Raw genomic sequence first — 18452 nt, forward strand, 5'->3', positions numbered from 1 at the left:
CCGCTGCTCTCTGCTGTGCGTGTTTCAGCGCGAACATGTACGCAAGCGCGTTTTTTGATTTCAACCAATCAGCGCCGACGCAAATGACGTCATACACGACAACAGCTAAACTAAGCCAGCCGAGACGACACTCGAAGTCGGACTGACACGATTTTCTGCCAATATGTGTTTTTCCGTTTTTGGCCAAATATATTTTTTACGACAACTGTCTTGTTGACGGCGTCTTTTATTCGTTCCACTGGGGTTTAGCAGGTGTGTTTATAAAGAGACGAAAATTGTTTGGTGACTATCCCCCACGTTCTAGTTGAGATGGTATAACCCAAGAGGCAAAATGACGCTTGCTACTGTTGTTGCGAGTTGCCATTCGTTCTACTAAACCATTAGTCAAACGCCATCATGCCTTCTGTCGTTATTACACAAACAAAAATCTCTTTACTGTTACTAGTGTTATTGCCTCAATATGGCTACGCTCGTGAAAGCAATACAACGAACTCAAACACGTCTTCGTTCAATGTTGTCAACTAATATTCGGATTATGCAAATTTTCCTCAATTCTCCGGAGAAATTTTCATAAAAATTTGAAAAACCCGGAATTCCGGGAAAATCCGGAGGACTTTCATCTCTGAACCCTGTATTGTTATGGACTTCGTGTCGTGCTTCATGCTACATCCTGAGGGAGCTACATATGGATCAATATTCAGATTTCTTGGACATAGTATTTTAAAAGCTCTGAAAGCACTTTGTTAAAGCTGCAGTGGTTGTGAAGGCTCTCTATAAAGCTGTATTGTATTGTATTCCTTTAGCATAGCTCCATCTAGTGCATGCATAGCACACCACAGCTACTATTGCAGAGGAAAACCCTTCCCTCTTTTGAAATCACCAGAAAGCTGCTATGTTTTGGAAACTGACCCTAATGACTCTTATGTCCTCTCTGATGACCTTTGCCACGATTTTAATACACATGACTCCAAGTATAGGCACTTACAGTACTATACTGGCCATGTGACACAGTGCCTATTTTCTGCACTCTACACACAAAATTTACAAATACCCTGTATCGGGGTGTCAAACACATTTTTGTCGCAGGCCACATTGTAGTTACGGTTGTCCTTGGAGGGTCGTTATGAATTTTGGGAAACCATAAAAATGTTTAATCCCCTCCACATTTTACATACACAGCGCACAACAAATTGATGAATAACTAGTTTTAAAATCAGAAGTCAAGAATAATGTATGTTATTACAGATTACATATGACAATTTCACATTTTGGTTCAGACTTTAGCATCATGGAACTTGACATGTTTGATTTGCTTTCGCGGGCCACATAAAATGATGTGGCGGGCCAGATCTGGCCCCCGGGCCTTGACTTTGACACCTGTGCCCTGTATGATGCTAGTGGGACTATAGTGTACTTGTCACAATGGTGACAAACCAAAAATTACTAGTTAGAATTTACATAAACCTAGTAATGTTATTTTGGTACAGGACATTAACGTTAATCTCACTGATTTGTTGTTAATTTTACCCTTTCTTGGATCCTACCTGGGTCTTCAGCAAAGAGCAAGGTCCGTGTTACAACAATTACATGTCACGGGGGTGCTAACCTTGTGTTTTCAGTCGGAAATGCTCCCACACTTTCTCCATATTCTGCCTTTACCCCCCCCGACCCATATTCTTTTTCTTTCTTCACTTTGGCCTCTTCTATCCCACGCATTGTGCCACAAAAATGCCTATTCCACTTTGCTTTTTACTGTGTTCGTTTGAGGTGCAAAATGTGAATTTTAACTAGCCAACTTGCAATGCAAATTCACTTATTTCGATCCTTGCACCAAGATGTGGTTGAAGGAATGCAAGAAATTAACCAAATCAGAATGATTGACATCTGTATTTTGATGTAAATCATTCATGAACTCACAATGAGTGAGTGACTATTAACAGTGACATCTGACCTACCTGTGCACAAGTCTCCTCTGGTGCAGTTGCACTGGCTCCAAACAGTACTGCCATGTCTAGTGTGTACACTGTGAATTTCTCAAGAGAGTGGAGAACAGCAGGAGCAAGATGGGAGCTTTGACCTGAGCCGGGTCGACCCTCCAAAAGGAGCCTGGGACGGTAAGAGGTTGGCTGGCTCAACGCACTTCTGTGCAAAAATTGACAAAGGAAAACATGGGATCAGCCCTTTAAGAGTTGATCAAATCACATTTAGATGTGTTTATTAAACCTTTCAATGCTGAGAATTTCCCTTGAGACAGTCTTCTTTTGAGGGGTCTGTCCACTGGATCGCTCCTCATCGTCACTAAACAAGAGTTCATCCTCAGACACGCAAGACTGATCTGGAAACACAGACACACAGTTCTGAAGACTAATTGAGGAAAGAGATTTGTCTTTTTAAAACGTACCATACCTTGTGTCCTCTTCCTTTTCAAGCCCTGCTCAGCATGTGGGAACACTTTGCTGACAGTGTGGAGGATCTCCTGCAGGGCAGCGCTCAGTAATGGACGAATTGCAGGCATCAGAGCCTTGGCTGGTGACACTACAGCCCTAATGATTACATTCAGCATCGGAATTACATTCATACATAGTGTGTGTCTCTTTCTTTCTCTCTATAATTCTCGTTTTCTGCTCATAATTACTCTATGTTCTATACACAAACATTTACCAATAGGCTTCACAGAATCAGCATTTTTGGTGTCGATCGTTGATCAGTGAGTTAACGATCACCAATCTGATAACAAGATGTCTATTTAAGTAACTTATTTATGTTTTTAGTGGCAAATATATCTTTATTTAAAGATGTTAACTGTCTATGTTTGTAAAATGTTGTACATTTGAGCATTATGTAATCTGTGTCAAAATTTTACATACAAACCAAGAAACAAAACTGATTTCATTAGTGGCCATACCTCTGTGCAGCAGGCACCATCTTGGACATGGCGGACATGAAGTCTTTCGCTGTGATTGCGATAGAATCAACATCAAGCAACAGTTTCTGTGATGAGGAGTAAATCTGTGGATAGCGGCGCCGTAGTGCACACAGTGCCGCCTCCGAACACACCGCCTTAATGTCCGCTCCGCAATAACCTAAAAGTGAAAGACAATTGCTTTACATCACCACAAGAGACAATTATCAAACAAAACATTCAATATTTGCTCTCAAACAAATGCTACTCCTACAGCAGGGATTTACGAAGTACAGCAAACGGGCCAATTCCAGGAATGCGACTTGTTGTTTTAGCAGCCCGTGGCATATACTGCCGCAAAAGTAACATCTAACGTATGTATTGTACTTCTTAGTTTCTACACTACCTGCTGCAATTTAATGGACATGGTGTAATGTCACTGTGAAATGTATAAGATGCAATAACAGATAGCGGCAGTGGGAAAGCATCATTCAGTCAATGAGTGATACTGTGTTATGCAACGATATTTCAGGAAATTAAGACTATAATTTTGGAATACACTATTTAAGCAAAACATACTGTAGGAGCATGTGTCGACAGGACAGCACACTGCAAATTAGACCTTCACTTACACGGTTTTAGTAAGCTAAAGTTCAGTGACATTTTTCTACAGCGTCAGCACTTGCAAACATACCAACACACTTATCAGCCAACTCCTCGACGAAACTGTTAGAGAGAGGAGGTGTCCAGAGTCTGGTGTGGATCTTCAAAATGTCCCTTCTAGCCTGCCAGACAAAATGATATCATAGCATTGGTACTTGAGTATATTTTCCAGTACTTTGGACTTTACTCAGTATTTCTCAGACTATTATTTGTTACATTTAAACACCAGTATTTGTACTTTTACTTGATGCATGACATTGATTTAAGTATTAGGCCTGGAAGGAAACGCTGACATAAAACGTGCAATTGACAAATAAAACCCAGAGGTAGGATTGGGCGTTATGTTGTAAAATGGTATGGTCTGGTAAGTTTGGATATTTTAATATAGGGATGATCACACGGCACACATTTGCTCCGGTGCTACACCGATGTATTTTGTTGCCATATATCTTACACCGGAGCAAATTTTGTAGTGCGTTCACACGTACAAAGCCGCTGAGCGTGTTAACCCCGGCGCAGCCCCGATGCAGCCACACTTGCGTTCACACGGCAGTTTCTGCAGCGGTGCAAAACGATAGAAAACAAAGAGCTGTCGTGTCGGTTCTTTTTAAAACATACACAACTCAAGCAACTACTGTACAGGCACGTCCTTCTCCTTCTCGGTCTCCATGCCTTCTGCTCGAGAGGCGTTCAATGACCGCCCCTGGAAAAGTAAATCAACGATGACTTCAATGACACTCAGAAAAGCAAACATATAATGCGCCAAACAGAAAATCAAGAGAGGAAATCACAAAATAAATTTTATGGCGGGGTTGTGAACACACAACAGAGGAACCAACTACAACTCCGAGACAGTCCAGTCTCCTACAAAAGGAAAGATGACGGAAGTACAACAGAGCATTAAAGCAACGCATTCCAGCCGTACGTAATCAACTCTTCTCATGTATAGCGAGGCTACTCCCCCCGCAAACGAGCATTTGCTCCAGAGCAAATTTTTAACCGTGTAGCGTTCACATGTACCATTTTAAATCGGTGCTGCCCCGCAAACAAGCATTTGCTCCGGAGCAAATTTTTAAACCACCTCCCTGAGCAGGGTTAAATTTGCTCCGGTTTAAGCTGTTTTCAGGGGCTACACCGATGTAACTTTGCACGTGTGAACGCTCTACTGGGGCAGCGCCGGCGCAGCACCGGAGCAAATGTTGCCGTGTGAACACCCCTTATGCTCAGCAAAAAGAGGCGTGGCCGCCTCCTTTGAACCATATCTCCCTTCCATCTCAGAAATGACTGGGTCAATCTTCACAAATCAGATATTATTGAAAAGGGAATTAAAAAATGATTCAGAATCCGCAATCATTTATAAGAGGAGTGACTATTTCACTAACTTTAGCTGTTGACCTATAACTTCAATTTGAATTTCATTTTATGGATCCCGTGACATAAACATTTTTAATGAAATCACTACCGCGCTGGTACCCTTCTTCCCTACAGTGTGGTTCACTGGGATGTCGAAAGTGAGCGAGACCTTGTCCATGTTGGTGATGTGCTTGGGCTGGATGTGATTGTCTGCAATTTCTTGTTGTACAGTATTTTAAAATGCAAAGTAGGCATGTCCCTCATCACTTGCCGTAGCTCAAGCAGGTACACTAGGAATGTGAGGGTTGGTCGAGAGAACAGTTGGTATGGAAGTCAAGTGAGGCCAGCAGAGCAAAATCTCCAAGGAAGCATCTTTATTTCATGTAACGCAGAACATTACTCTTCACTGCAGCAGGAGCGGCCAGCTTATAACTCATTCAGTACCAGTCAATTCTGGACCAAGTCTGAAAAGACGTTTAAAAACGTCTTTGGGAGTGAATGAGTTAAGTGTAATCCGCCGATTATTGCTGCGCCACGGTCGTCTTTGCCCAGATGCGTAAATGGCGCTGTTTCATAAAACACAAGCACCAAGCCCCATGTATTAGTAGATCTTGAATTCTCTCGCGGCTGCTAGATTCTCATGGTCCTCTGGGTAACTTATAGCTTGCAGTTTAAACTGTGCTTCGTAAGCGTGTCTCTTCGTAGGTGCTATTTTCGGGATATTGTTTTGCACAATGCACCTACTGGCACTATTCACTTACTGGGGGCGTGCCCTTAGCGTCCTCTTTCACGTCCTACCTTACGTCCCACTTTAACGTCCGCATGCTGTCCTCGGTTACGTCTGCATTTCCTCTATACAAGCACCGTGTCGGCACAACATCAGTCAGTCAAGTGGACCCCTCATCAAAGTCACACAACACCATTCACAGATTTTGGAACTCGATGCCCACACAAGGCCACCCGCATTATTAGGTGCCCCATCCATTTTGGAGAAAATTTTAGACTTTTATGTGCTTCTGATGGCCGTGAAAATACAGTAAGTACAGAATGACAGTACTTTTCCCAATTTTGTACAAGACCAAAAAATGTTGTCTGGCATGTGCCCACAAGAATAGAGCATGGTTCAATTATTCTTTCATTCATTCATTCATTTTCCGAACCGCTTTATCCTCACTAGGGTCGCGGAGGGTGCTGGAGCCTATCCAGGGTGTCTTCGGGCAGTAGGCGGAGGACACCCTGAATCGGTTGCCAGCCAGTCGCAGGGCACACAGAGATGAACAACCATCCACACCCACACTCACACCTGGGGACAATTTTAGAATGTTCAATCAGCCTGCCATGCATGTTTTTGGAATGTGGGAGGAAACCAGAGGACCCGGAGAAAACCCACGCAGGCCCGGGGAGAACATGCAAACACCACACTGGGAGGCCGGAGCTGGAATTGAACCCGGTACCTCTGCACTGTGAAGTCGACGTGCTAACCACTTGACTACCGGGCCGTCTGGTTCAATTATATCTACTAAATTCTTTGAGCTACAAATGTTTTCAATGGCAAGTTGATATCGCTTAAGAATGTCAGTACCTCTCTGTCGGGAAGGCCAAAGAGGAACTCTCTGTCAAAGCGGCCCGGGCGTCTGAGAGCTGGATCAATGGAGTCCAGTCTGTTGGTGGCACCTATCACCACAATCTCTTCTCTGCCATCTAATCCATCCATGAGAGCCAGAAGAGTCGACACAATGGAACTGTAGACACAAAAATGAAAGATTTTAGAGCAATTTGATTATTTTTATTCCCACGATGGCGCCCTAGTAGGCAGCCGTTGGCAAGTGCTCTTCAAGAGCCTTGCTTTTTTGTTGTTAATTTTGTCTTTTGTTTTGTCACATGGTGTTGTTACTTCGTGTGGACTCGATGTGGATTGTTTTCAGCGTTTTTTTGGCCACGGCATTCATCAAACGAGAAGAATCTGTGCTTGGTAGTAGCACCTTCTTGGCAGCAAGCGTGTACCAGCCCTAATTTTGATTGGAAGGAATGTTGGCGCCATTTGACTGTCGGTGCTGGACAGCCCCGGGGCGCTTGTGTTTTTTGCACCTGTAATGGGCATTTTTCACAGCACCGTTTTGTTCAGTGGAGATGACGGCGCTGTTGGACAGTCTGGGTTGGTGCGGCTGGATGGGTGGCTTGTGGAGCCGAGGATGATGAGAGAGGAGCGTCTGTGCAGAGCGCGGATGCGTATTTGGAACTGAGAGTCACCGCTTGGAATTGAAACGGATTTACATGGGACAGGAGAAGTGAACCAATCTCTTCTTTTCATCACTGGACGTTTTTATGGTATGTGTTGTGTTTATTATTTTACTTTATGTTAATTGTTTTGTAAAGTGCTTTGTTCCAGATGCAGCTGTTGTGAAAGCGTTATATAAATCAGGATGTATTGTTTTGTCTTGTAGTTTTCTAATGGAAGGTAAACACATTAGCTAATTCAAAGAAATAGTTGACTGCATGTTGTATCCCCAAATCAAGAACTATGGTAAGCGTCTTGAAGCATAGTGTGATGAAGATAATGTATACTGTACTGTTCCATGAGATATTGTGGACATGCAACAGCCTAAATCACAAATACATGGTCAAAATAGAGTCAGATACACCCTGTTGACAAAAGTCTTTAGAAACCTCATTTGACCAATTAAGGTACTTTGGCTCTGAGCCTGACTTTTTGCCATTAACCCTTTACAACCTGAGCCTTTAAAACTGAACGTGTCGGCGGCGACACTTTTCGCGGCAACATGTGCCGCCGCTATATGTGTCAGCGCCGACACGTGTCACCACGAAAAGTGTCGCCGCCGACACGTTCTGAATTAAAGGGTTAACAAAGATAATTTGGACTATTTTACACTTCCAACTTAGTGGGAACAATTTGGAAGGTCCTTTTTTAACCCGACTGTGGCCCAGCACAAAATGTAATTTCAATAAATGCATGTTCTAACGATTTTGAGGTGGAGAAAACCCGACCTGAACCCATCAAACCCTTCAGATGAACTAGAACAGTGATGCTCGGCATCACCAAATTAAATTCTCAGATGCGCTCTTGTCATCTCAAGGAGAAATACTCACCTGTGAATCTGGTCCTGTCGACTGGACCTGACCGGAGCCAAACCATCAATTTCATCAAAGAAAATGATCGATGGCCGCATTTGGTACGCCTAGATGATATAGAAAAAATGTGTCAGAATGAAAGCTTATTTAAGTGGAAAGTGGTGAATAAAAATCAATCTGAGGTGAAACAAAATAAAGCAGGAGTGAGATTTTAATTGTAATGAACAAAGCTGAAGAAAACATGAAATGTCTGAAAGAAAATGTGTTGATGCTCTTTATTCACCTGGTCAAACAGAAGGCGGAGCTGTCTCTCAGAGTCCCCAACCCACTTACTGAGGCAATCAGCACCTTTCCTCATGAAGAACGACACCTTTCTTTCTCCCATACTGCATTCGTTGGCCAATGCTCTAGCTACCAGCGTTTTCCCAGTGCCCGGGGGACCGTAAAATAGGCAACCCCTGCGGGCCAAAAAAAAAAAAAAAAACATGATGAGCAGAGGTTTATGATTGATCAAGCTCATGGTTTGAGGGCTCGCGGACTGGTCCCATCTTCGATCGTGAGGGGTGTAGAGGGAAAAAAACCCAAACTAAAACATTTGTGTGTCTGTAAATGTTATGAATATGATATATTTTTGTGTTAGTGCACATTGCCCCCTTAGCATACTTTCAGTCTCACTTTCACACAAAGTATTAAAAAAATTAAATACAATAAAAAAACACGTCCCCTTTAACCTACAGTGGTGCGTGACATGCATCAGCGGAAGTCGTTAGCAGTCAGAAGTCTGTGATCAGAGCTGTTGCACAGTATCTTTTGTTGTTGTTGTTACTCTCATTTACAGTTTGTTTCATGGCACTGGCAATGAATGGGAATCCAGAGGGCCGAGATAAGCATTTTAAAACGGTACACGTGAGCTACGATAGTTAACACGCTGCAAAAGTGTGTCCTATCCCTCCGCGTCAGGTCTCGAAGGTAGACAGTGATTTTCACAAACTCTTGCGTCGACTTTATTTTTCTGTTTCGTTCATCTTAGCAGCCTTTATAGATGTTGCTCATCATGGCATGCGTGTATAATTACATGCGTATGCACGCGCCTGCCGTTGATTGTAGCAGGTTGGTTGATCGAAAAGTACATCTTCGGTCAAAAAGGTTGGGCACTGGCGTAGTCAATACAGGGCATGTTAAAAATCTACTTCAGGGTAAAGTTATATCCTCAGTGCTCTGAGATATCAGTGTTAAGATGTGAATACTGTTTACCTGGGTGGCTGTATGTGGAACCTCTCAAAGACTTCTGGGTAAAGTAGAGGAAACACCACCATCTCCTTCAGGGATGAGATGTGTTTGCTCAGACCACCAATACTGTCAAAGCGCACCTGCGTAATATTTTTTTGTAAGTCCCAGAAAGCAGAAGGCCTGTCATGATTAGCACAATTTTCAAGACGATACACTTTCCCAGAAACTATCACAATAAACAACATTATTGTTTTGTTTTGTTTTCCGCTGATATAGTGATGATCTGAGCAAAAATTATTCAAGTGCATCCTTTTTAAGAGCAATTATCTTTCAGTTCCCAAGAACATTGAAAATTTGCATTGAAATACAGGATAAAATACCCTAAGTAAAAAAATGTCAATAAAATGAGTCAGTAGACTTTGCACTGATCTGATCACCTGGATCGGATCGGACGATATTTTGCATTGTGATCTCCTGCCATTTCATAGTTTGCTGATTGATCAATGACATCATTGATCACATCCACAAAATAACATATTACAACAAACGCTATCTTCCACTCCGGGGATGTTCCAAGCTGAAATTGTGTGAGCAAAATTTATTTTTACCCTTGCCACGTGTCGTGTGAGCAGAGAGCCTTTGCGCAGGCAGGCGGAAGTTCCACTTCTGCATCCTCAACCATTAAATCACAAAGTACGAATGGTAAGTCAAAAAATTATCCGCACTTTATGCTACAATGCGCGCTTGTGTTTAAGTTTGACGCAGTTTTAACTGCACACAGGAATTTAAGTCACGTGATCGTGATCAGTCGATGTATTTGTTTGATCGATTGTTACCCGTGTTTCAGTCGGTAAAAATGGCCGCTCCACTAGCAGAATGCATCAGTGAAGAACAGCGCAGTGATCTAATTTTTATGGTCAGAAGGTGTGTCTGAGGCTGAAATTCACCAAAGGTTCTTAACACAATATGGATACAGCGCACTCAAGAAGAAGTGTGTACAACTGGATCGAAAAGTTTAAAAGTGGCCGGACAAGCATGGACCCCACAGAAGGAGCAGGATGTCTATCAATCTCGACCATTAACGAAAACAACAAACTCAGTCCACTTTATAGTGATTTAAACATTTACATTACTGCTCTATTTGCTCACCGTTTTGTCTATGTGCATGGGGTCAACATCGGCGAGACTTGCTCCAGTTTTCATGCGATCTTTGTGAATTCCCAGCAAGTCCTCTTTCACAATGTTCAGAGGCAGACATCTGTGGAGAAAAAAAAGGCAGATTAAATTTTTTCAAACATTAACAAACATTACTCACGAAAAGGGATATTTGGCTTTCAGGTGAAATTTCAGGACGAGTCTAAAATGCATTCAAACCTTTACAAGAGAACTTAATGTGACCTTCTCTAAGCTTTTGAATGCACATGTCCAACTGTTAAATGTTTCAGTACTTTTTGCACAAGTTTCTATTCTATAAAGAGGAGCTTAACGGCAAAATTCATAATGGGAGGTTGATCCTTGAATCTACCAATTAATGTCCTGCAGGGGACTGGTGTACCTCAAATGGAATGGCCTGCACTTTCTCCAAACCTGAATCTGATTGAGAACATGGGGGTTAAACTGAGTCGCCGTGTAGAGGCTCGAAACTCTGCAACCTAGAACAGCGGAACTGGTCTGTGGGTCATTTGGTACCGGGCTGCAAGGAAAGAATAAACTTCGGTTTTATTCATTTCAGAATCTGAATTATGTTTTATTTTGAAAAATTCTGTCCATCCATCTACAGCAAGGGTGGCCATTCCATCGATCGTGATCGACCGGTAGCTCGCAGACTGGTCCCAAGTCGATCGCGATGGTTCTACAGGGATGACAATGGCAAGTGATGAAAAATGCGGAAGGGGGCGTGGCCTGTACGGGGGCGTGGTCACTTACAAAAGTGGCACTAAACATGCTGAAGATGAAGTGTATTCAATTTACACACTATTTGAAACTTTACCGAAAAAATCCCAAGATTGTTCACTATTCTTTCAAGTGAAAATGTGTGCAATTTTGCTTATGCATTCCTGGTGAGCACCAATACGTAACTTCAAATTTGCTGCTCAAAATCAAAACTAAAAAAGAAACCACATCCCCTGCCATATTTAAGATTTGTTCATTACTTGTATTCATAAAGTGTTGTGTAAATGTGATAAAAAGCTGTTGATTCTTACCTCATACAGTGATAGTGAAGTCCCACACTGTTTACTATATATGGGTTATGAATGTAATTTATTATATTAAGTGGATGTCTATTTACAGTATATACAATATAAAGTTTCATGATGTAGAATACTTTATTTTCTCTTCATTTTAAGCTTTTTAGCAAGCGCTAAAAGCTTATTGGTCCTCTCCGTCTTTTTCCACTCTTTTTAGCCAACTCCTCTTGTTCTTACACATGCTCCACTGTTGACAAGCGCTTGAGATCGAGTAGTTACTTTTCAGTAGAAATGTCTGTTTTCGGTGTTTCACCAAGGTTGCGTGACTCTGTAAAGCTTTCCATCCTCTTGATCCGTATAGTATGACATCGTCACACACTGTACACAGAGCTTCACCGGCGACATCGAGCTTTTTCACGAAATCAGACACAAGCACAATGGTTCCTCTTTACTGTTTCCTACTGGGGACACCGTCAGCTTTCTATCCAACCAGTCCCATCGAAACGTGTTTTTCAGATCCGCATCTATCTGACGCACTTTAGCTTCGTCGCGAGTCTCGATAACATTCGGCATTCGCGAGAAAGGGGGGGTTTCGGAAGGCGAACACAGATTGGTTGTGATTTGCATTTGCCGATACAGCGACCAATCACAACAAGTAAGACATCATACACGTCCAATCGCAGGGCTGTTTACAATCGGAAGCTGGAAAGACTGATCGGGAGAGCTTGTGAAAACTCGACGATAAGGTACCTGACCCCCCATAAATTTTCTCAACGGATTTAGACGATTCACAAAAATGATCAATTTAAGAAATAAAACGGCAGATTTCCGCGTATCCGCGGAAAATTGCCATCCCTGTAAGAGTAATAAAAAACAAACAAACATTTGTGTGTCTCTGTGCATGTTAGTCACACATTTTTGTGCTAAAGCACACTGCACCCTAATCATCCCATCAGACTCACTTTCACAAAAAGTTTTTAAAAAATTTAATAAAATAAAGCCCGTCACTTCTTACAGTGGCGGGTGACGTGCATCACCGGAAGTTGTTAGCGCTAAGCAGTCTCTCCAATTGCAGCTTGCGATCAGAGCTCTTGCGATGTAGCCTTGACTGTTATTATTATCAGGCAAAGTGCGTTCGTGTACAATTCACCGATGGTACTCGCAAAGAATGGCAATCTGGAGGGCCAAGAGAAGCATTTTAAAACGGTACGCGTGAACTACGATAGTTAACAGGCTGCAAAAGTGTGTCGCATGCCTACGCATCAGGTCTCCCACTAAGGTAGGCATTGATTTCCTCTTAACAAACTCATAAACTCTTGTGTCTACTTTATTTTTCTATTTCGTACAACTTAGAGGCTGTTTTGGCTGTTGCTCATCATGCATGGCATGCGTGTGTGTGTGTGTGTGTGTAAGTATGCTAACAGGTCGATCGCGGGAGTGTGGTAGATCAAAAAGTAGATCTTTGGTCCAAAACGTTTGGGCACCCCCTGGTCTACAGTATGTCACTCTTGACACAGGTCAAGGCGCGCTTCTCGGTTACGTGATAGGTTACCGCTAAAATCAAACCCAGGAGCTAGCAAAATGAGTAAAAAAAACAAATGTCTTTGTAAAGTTTTTTTGGGAAGGGGAAAAGGCCCAGCCAGGAGACAGAAGAGGAGGCTACGACTTTCAAGAAAAAGGCTACTTTTAATACAGTATCAGGAGTACGACTTAAAATACGGATTTCTCAAGGGGAGACTCCCATGCACCGAGCCCACTCTGTATAATATGCGTTGATGGTGAGTCAAATTTTTCATGCACTTTGTATTTGCGGTGTATCTTATTTTGAAGGCACATTTAAATGATACCATAGCGACCAGAGAGTGTTGCGGCCAGATAGAACGTTCCTCATGTCATGATTCGCGTTTATTATAATGTTTAGAAAATACCATAATTTTCATGCAGGTCATGTCATATTATTTTGTCGTATTTATCCGTCACACCTGAAAGGCCGGTCCCTGAAAATATTGTCTGACATTAAACCGGTCGGTGGGGCAAAAAAGGTTGTGGACCGCTGCCTTAGAACCTCAGTGACTTCAGGCCTGCCCTTCTAGAAGAGTGGGATGCCATGCCTCAGCAGATAACTCAACTTGTGAACAGCATGAGATGTCATTGTCAAGCTGTAATCGATGCTCAAGGGCACATGACACGTTATTGAGACGTTGACATTTTTTGTTGTGGTGTACCCACCATTGTTAAATTTGGTTTCAATAAATTGGTTGAGATGAGGAAATCACAAGTGCATCCTTTTATTTTCTACATCTTGTCCTACTTTGATGATATAATACAATGTAGTGTGATCTTTTTTCATTTTCAATTAATTGCACCTCAAAGCCAAATATCCCTGACTTTTTGTTCAGAGTGTAACATTCTGATTGCAATCACAATATGCTTTGTTAAATCAAAGAACAGGAAGAGCAAACACTTAAAGCTGAGTAAAACAATATTATTCTTGTGGGGGTAAAAAAAATGTCCATTAAGCATTTGCGTTTGTGCTGAGCCGCAGCTCTCACCTGGTGACCGACCTGCTCCTGCTCTTACTTTTGCTTTTACGCCTCCTCGTTTGAAAAGTCTCATCTTCCGAAGTGGATGTGGAGTCACTACTGTGGAGGGCATGTCTCCTCCTGTCAGGAGACATGAGGAAAAACAGGACGTCAAATCAAACCTACGGTGACTACCATTATGTTGAACTACTTTACAATATTTTATGCAGTATGTGGACTTTTTAAAGTCATTAAATAGCAGTCGGATTAACAAGATGCAGGTATACATCTTACGTGATTTTGAAATACAGTGAAACTCCTCTACAACGAAATGTTTGCAGCAAGAAATTTTTCACAACAGGGGGTTTTTCACTGTAGCAAATTTGATCTCAGATGTAAGCACACACACGCACGCACGCACGCACGCACACACACACACACACGTATGTGTACTCTATTTTTATTCCAATAGTGCATAAGTATGAGCACACACTTATTTGACACTTCATATTTTCAGTGTAGAAAGAAAAAAAAGGGAAATAAATTGCGAAATTTACGATCAGCATTCACTTTCATTTACATCAATTTCTTGGATAATGTCTTTTATTTTGCTTCCTCCGTCTTTCATTTTGATCACTTTTCCCCTCTCTTCCAGCATCAGAGATCTTCTTGTCTTCGCTGCTTGACATCCAAAGGTCCGTTTTGTAGCCATTTTAGCAATGCAACGCTCATGCTGCGTCTGAATCTAACAATAACAAATACTTCCTGGACCCGGTGGCTTTTCTTTCCACCATCTCACTGTCTCTAACTCAACCTCCCCTCGATCGCCACCCAAGACAGCATTGCTCAGCTGATGTCATGCAATGAACTTTTAAAGCCAGCCACGGGACGCTTCGTAGTCCTCGATGGCAATAGTTAGTGCGATGGAACTCGCCTTCTCTCTAATTAGCGCTCCAGTTAGTGTAAGGTTTTTAGCATAATAACAAGTAAAGCATTCCAGGAAACGTTTGTTTATTTGACTCTCCGTCGAGCCACAAGCAATTTACTCTGAGCAGCTAATCAGATGCTCGGTAAGCCAATGGCAGAGCAGCTATGAGTATGTTGCGTTCAGGAAACTCGCAGCTGTGACCGAAATAAACATCGTTCAGTGTGGTGGTTGCTGTTGCCATTTCCGAACGTAGCAGTAGAGGTCGCTGTTGGATTAGACTTCGTTGTAGTGAATGTCTTCGCGAGGCAGGAGCAGAGAAAATGATTTCGTATAACGCAACAGGGGGGGTTTTCGTCGTATGGGGGGCAGGAGAATGGAAATGGTGTTAATGCATTAAGATTTTTTCACATTAGGGGGTATATTCGCCCATGTAGGTTTCGTTCTAGAGGAGTTTCACTGTACAGATGATCATTAATGACGTTTTCAACAAATACTAGCATGTTTTACTGTGGCAGTGTATTGCGCTAACCAACAGACAAGCAGGAGGAATCTTACCTCTCATTGTTATTGCTGACGGTGGAAGAGAATTGGAGAAGAAAAAGAATTGTGGGAATTTAACATGCATTGCTGAGACTAGTAGAGAGAGCAGTATTAGAAATTTGGTGAAGCAAAAGATTGACATGTTGACAGGACAAGAGGACAGTAGCAGTCAACACCTAGTGTTGACACAATAGTTCTTAACAGAATTAACATTAATGAGAATTAGACCTAGTCTGGCGGCCTTATTTGTGTGAGCTCTTACACTGAGTCCTACTGACCTGCTGGTCCTCCTGTTGTAGGGATTCTGAGGGGTTGTGGAGTCAAAGGTGAATCTGCGTCTGGTGGAGGACGAATGGTCCTTAAAGTACATGCTGCGTTTCCTGGACACTCTGGTCTCTCTCGTTTCTCTGGGCTCTGGCATATTGACAAAATAAAGAACAAATTTTGAACCTTTAACATGTTGGTACAAAGCTTAATTATATGAAAAGGTCATGTGAAAAAGAAGTTACCATCTTGTGGTGCCTGGTAGAGAACTGCACTTTTTCGCTGTCTAAATTCATAACGCTTTTGGGTGTCTTCATCAACAGCATCCTCATCATCTTCAATGTCATCCTCAATGTCCTCCTCATCATCATCATCGTCATCATCCTCATCGTCATCTTCATCCTCTTCATCGTGATCATCTTCATCCCCAATGTGAAAATAACCAAACGAGGTTTAGGGATGGTTATTTCAGATGTTCTTGAACAGAAATGAATAGACTCATTCATTTAAGCCACACTGTAGTGTTTCCCAGTCATAAATTTACCAGTAGCGGGCCTTCAAAATTAATTTTAGCCACATCTAAAAGATTTTGGTGCGGCCTGTCAATAAGTTACTGTTGTATTAAGTTTGATTGCTGCACGGAAAGCCGCTGTTTCTTGTGTGGGTCTTGTGTGAATCTGCTAATGGATGCCAGTATCGAGTTCCTGAATTGGTGAAGTATCAAGTGTATCCGTGTAAAGTCTGGGAATCGCTGTTTGTATCAGCTCAAATATCATTTATTAACACTACAATTGAATAAAATAATTATTTTAAGTACGGTATGTTTTTACCATGTACCACTCAGACTTGGACACCCTATAGTATCGCTGGTGTTGGGCGGAATCCTTGTACCGCCAATATCACTTTTCAGGAGACCGCAAAACTGGCATGTTTCTTTAACCCAGGGGTGTCAAACTAATTTTTGTCGCGGGCCTGATTTTAGTTACAATTTCCATTGGAGGGCCATTACGACTGAAACCATGTACAGAAGTCAAGAATAATGGTTTATTCACTTACTGTTTAAGTTACTGTAATGAGGGGTTTGGTCACAAGAAAATGCTTTCAGTATCACTCTTATTTATTACAAATGAGAATTTGAAATTTTGGTAGAGATTCTAGCAAGCATCATGAAAGTTGACATCTTTCATTTGCTTTTGCGGGCCACATAAAATGATGTGGCGGGCCAGATCTGGCCTTGAGTTTGACACCTGTGCTTTAACCATTAACATTTAATATTCAAAGAGACCAAACCATTTTCAACACTTAAGATTATTAAATATTCATAAATAAATAAATGAATAACACCGACGCATATACCTTCACCAATAGTATAAACTTGTGAAAATACATTAAATTGACCAAACTGTGATATAGGAGGACCCCAAGTCCACCAGTACAATGTAAGACTACAATACAAGGCCAGTAACCCACTTCATTCTGCCAGGAAGGAGTTGCAACTCATAAATCCAGAATAATTGTATTTTTTTTCCATTGCATGTTTTGAAAGTAGCTGCAGTGTTCCTAAAAATCAAGGAGCCGTTCGTTTGTTGACAAATAAATGTTTTATATTCAAATTACATTCCTTGTTTTCCTTCCCTCTTCAAAAAGATACATCGCACACACAATCCTACTATCAATACTTTTCATTGGTTCTCCCATAGCCAGTCCTCTCCCTGTGACTCCCAGGTACTGTATGCTGCAGATGCGCTCACCTTGGAAAAGAAGATGGCTGCTAGTTAATGTGTTTGGCTCGCGACTTCCCAACTCCCTGCCCCTCATCCCCCTTACCTTCCTCATGTGTTTCCTTTTTGTCATCTAATAAACACAGGTACTAATTAGTGACCCGCTAGGTTTCCTGCTCTGTCTCCCCCTGTCGGTCATAGTAATTTTGCATGTTTCTTGGAAAGCTTGTTCAGGTGAAGACAAATTCCTTGTGTTTTCCCTTAATTCAGGGGTGTCAAAGTCAAATGGACGGAGGGCCAGATAAAAAATTTTGCTGCAAGCCGAGGGCTGGACTGATTGAATGTTCATTGAAAATTTTAAAAATGACCACATATAGTTTATTGAACCAAATTTAATTTGACTGAAAACCTAACAAATACATTCCAATAGGGTCAGATAAATAAAGCAACATTTTCTTATGGCTATGTCAGTAAACTTCAATTTTCAACAGGCACAAAAAAATTACCTTTGTATAAAAATACCCAGAACATGAATGAAAGAAGCCGGTATTATTCAAGGCACTATCAATAGTCCATGTTTTCTCTTTTAGCAAAAGTAGGCTAAAATTACTTAAAAGAAAAACAAATAATAGGACAGTAATTTTCGATCATTTACTCGAATACAATATTTTTAAAACATAATTGGATTGAAATACAATAAAGTGCAAAAATGTATAAACCAAAAACAACACTTTCTTCAAGGAGAAGTAACAAGCAGCGAAAGCAAATATACTTTAATTTTTAAACTTGAACTGAGTAAAAACTCTTCATATGTGATTGCACAGTATATTATAAGTAATATTCACTTCTTTGAGGCTGAGGCTGATACTCAGTGGTGTCTTATCTTTTCTACAACTTCATCAATATTTGGGGTCAGGCTCTGAGCCGCGCAAATCCTCAAAATTGAATGAGGGTGTTCAGCAGTAAATCGACTTCTGTGTGATGTTTTGTTCAGCTTCATCAAAGAAAATAGTTGTTCACACACGTATGTGCTGCCAAACTTTCGACAAC

General features: G+C 41.6%; 1 protein-coding gene across 6 annotated transcripts in view; it reads right to left on the bottom strand.

The window, feature by feature from the left end:
• The window catches only part of atad2 (ATPase family AAA domain containing 2), a 29618-nt gene that overhangs the window by 6429 nt on the left and 4737 nt on the right, over positions 1-18452 (bottom strand). For 3 of the 6 annotated variants that reach the window (XM_019893073.1, XM_019893068.1, XM_019893074.1), the window contains 14 exons: positions 15927-16100; positions 15696-15831; positions 15433-15447; positions 13980-14090; positions 10388-10496; positions 9263-9378; positions 8292-8466; positions 8027-8115; positions 6501-6660; positions 3597-3687; positions 2906-3083; positions 2407-2543; positions 2224-2335; positions 1956-2142 (listed from right to left, as the gene is read on the bottom strand). In XM_019893073.1, the coding sequence (XP_019748632.1) occupies positions 1956-2142; positions 2224-2335; positions 2407-2543; positions 2906-3083; positions 3597-3687; positions 6501-6660; positions 8027-8115; positions 8292-8466; positions 9263-9378; positions 10388-10496; positions 13980-14090; positions 15433-15447; positions 15696-15831; positions 15927-16100 (1790 nt within the window). The remainder of the gene's footprint in view (positions 1-1955; positions 2143-2223; positions 2336-2406; positions 2544-2905; positions 3084-3596; positions 3688-6500; positions 6661-8026; positions 8116-8291; positions 8467-9262; positions 9379-10387; positions 10497-13979; positions 14091-15432; positions 15448-15695; positions 15832-15926; positions 16101-18452) is intronic. The other 3 variants (XM_019893069.1, XM_019893072.1, XM_019893071.1) reach the window with 3 other exon arrangements.

The sequence above is a fragment of the Hippocampus comes genome, unplaced genomic scaffold (assembly GCF_001891065.2).
Source record: "Hippocampus comes isolate QL1 unplaced genomic scaffold, H_comes_QL1_v1.1 scaffold94, whole genome shotgun sequence".
NCBI classification, from domain to species: domain Eukaryota; kingdom Metazoa; phylum Chordata; class Actinopteri; order Syngnathiformes; family Syngnathidae; genus Hippocampus; species Hippocampus comes.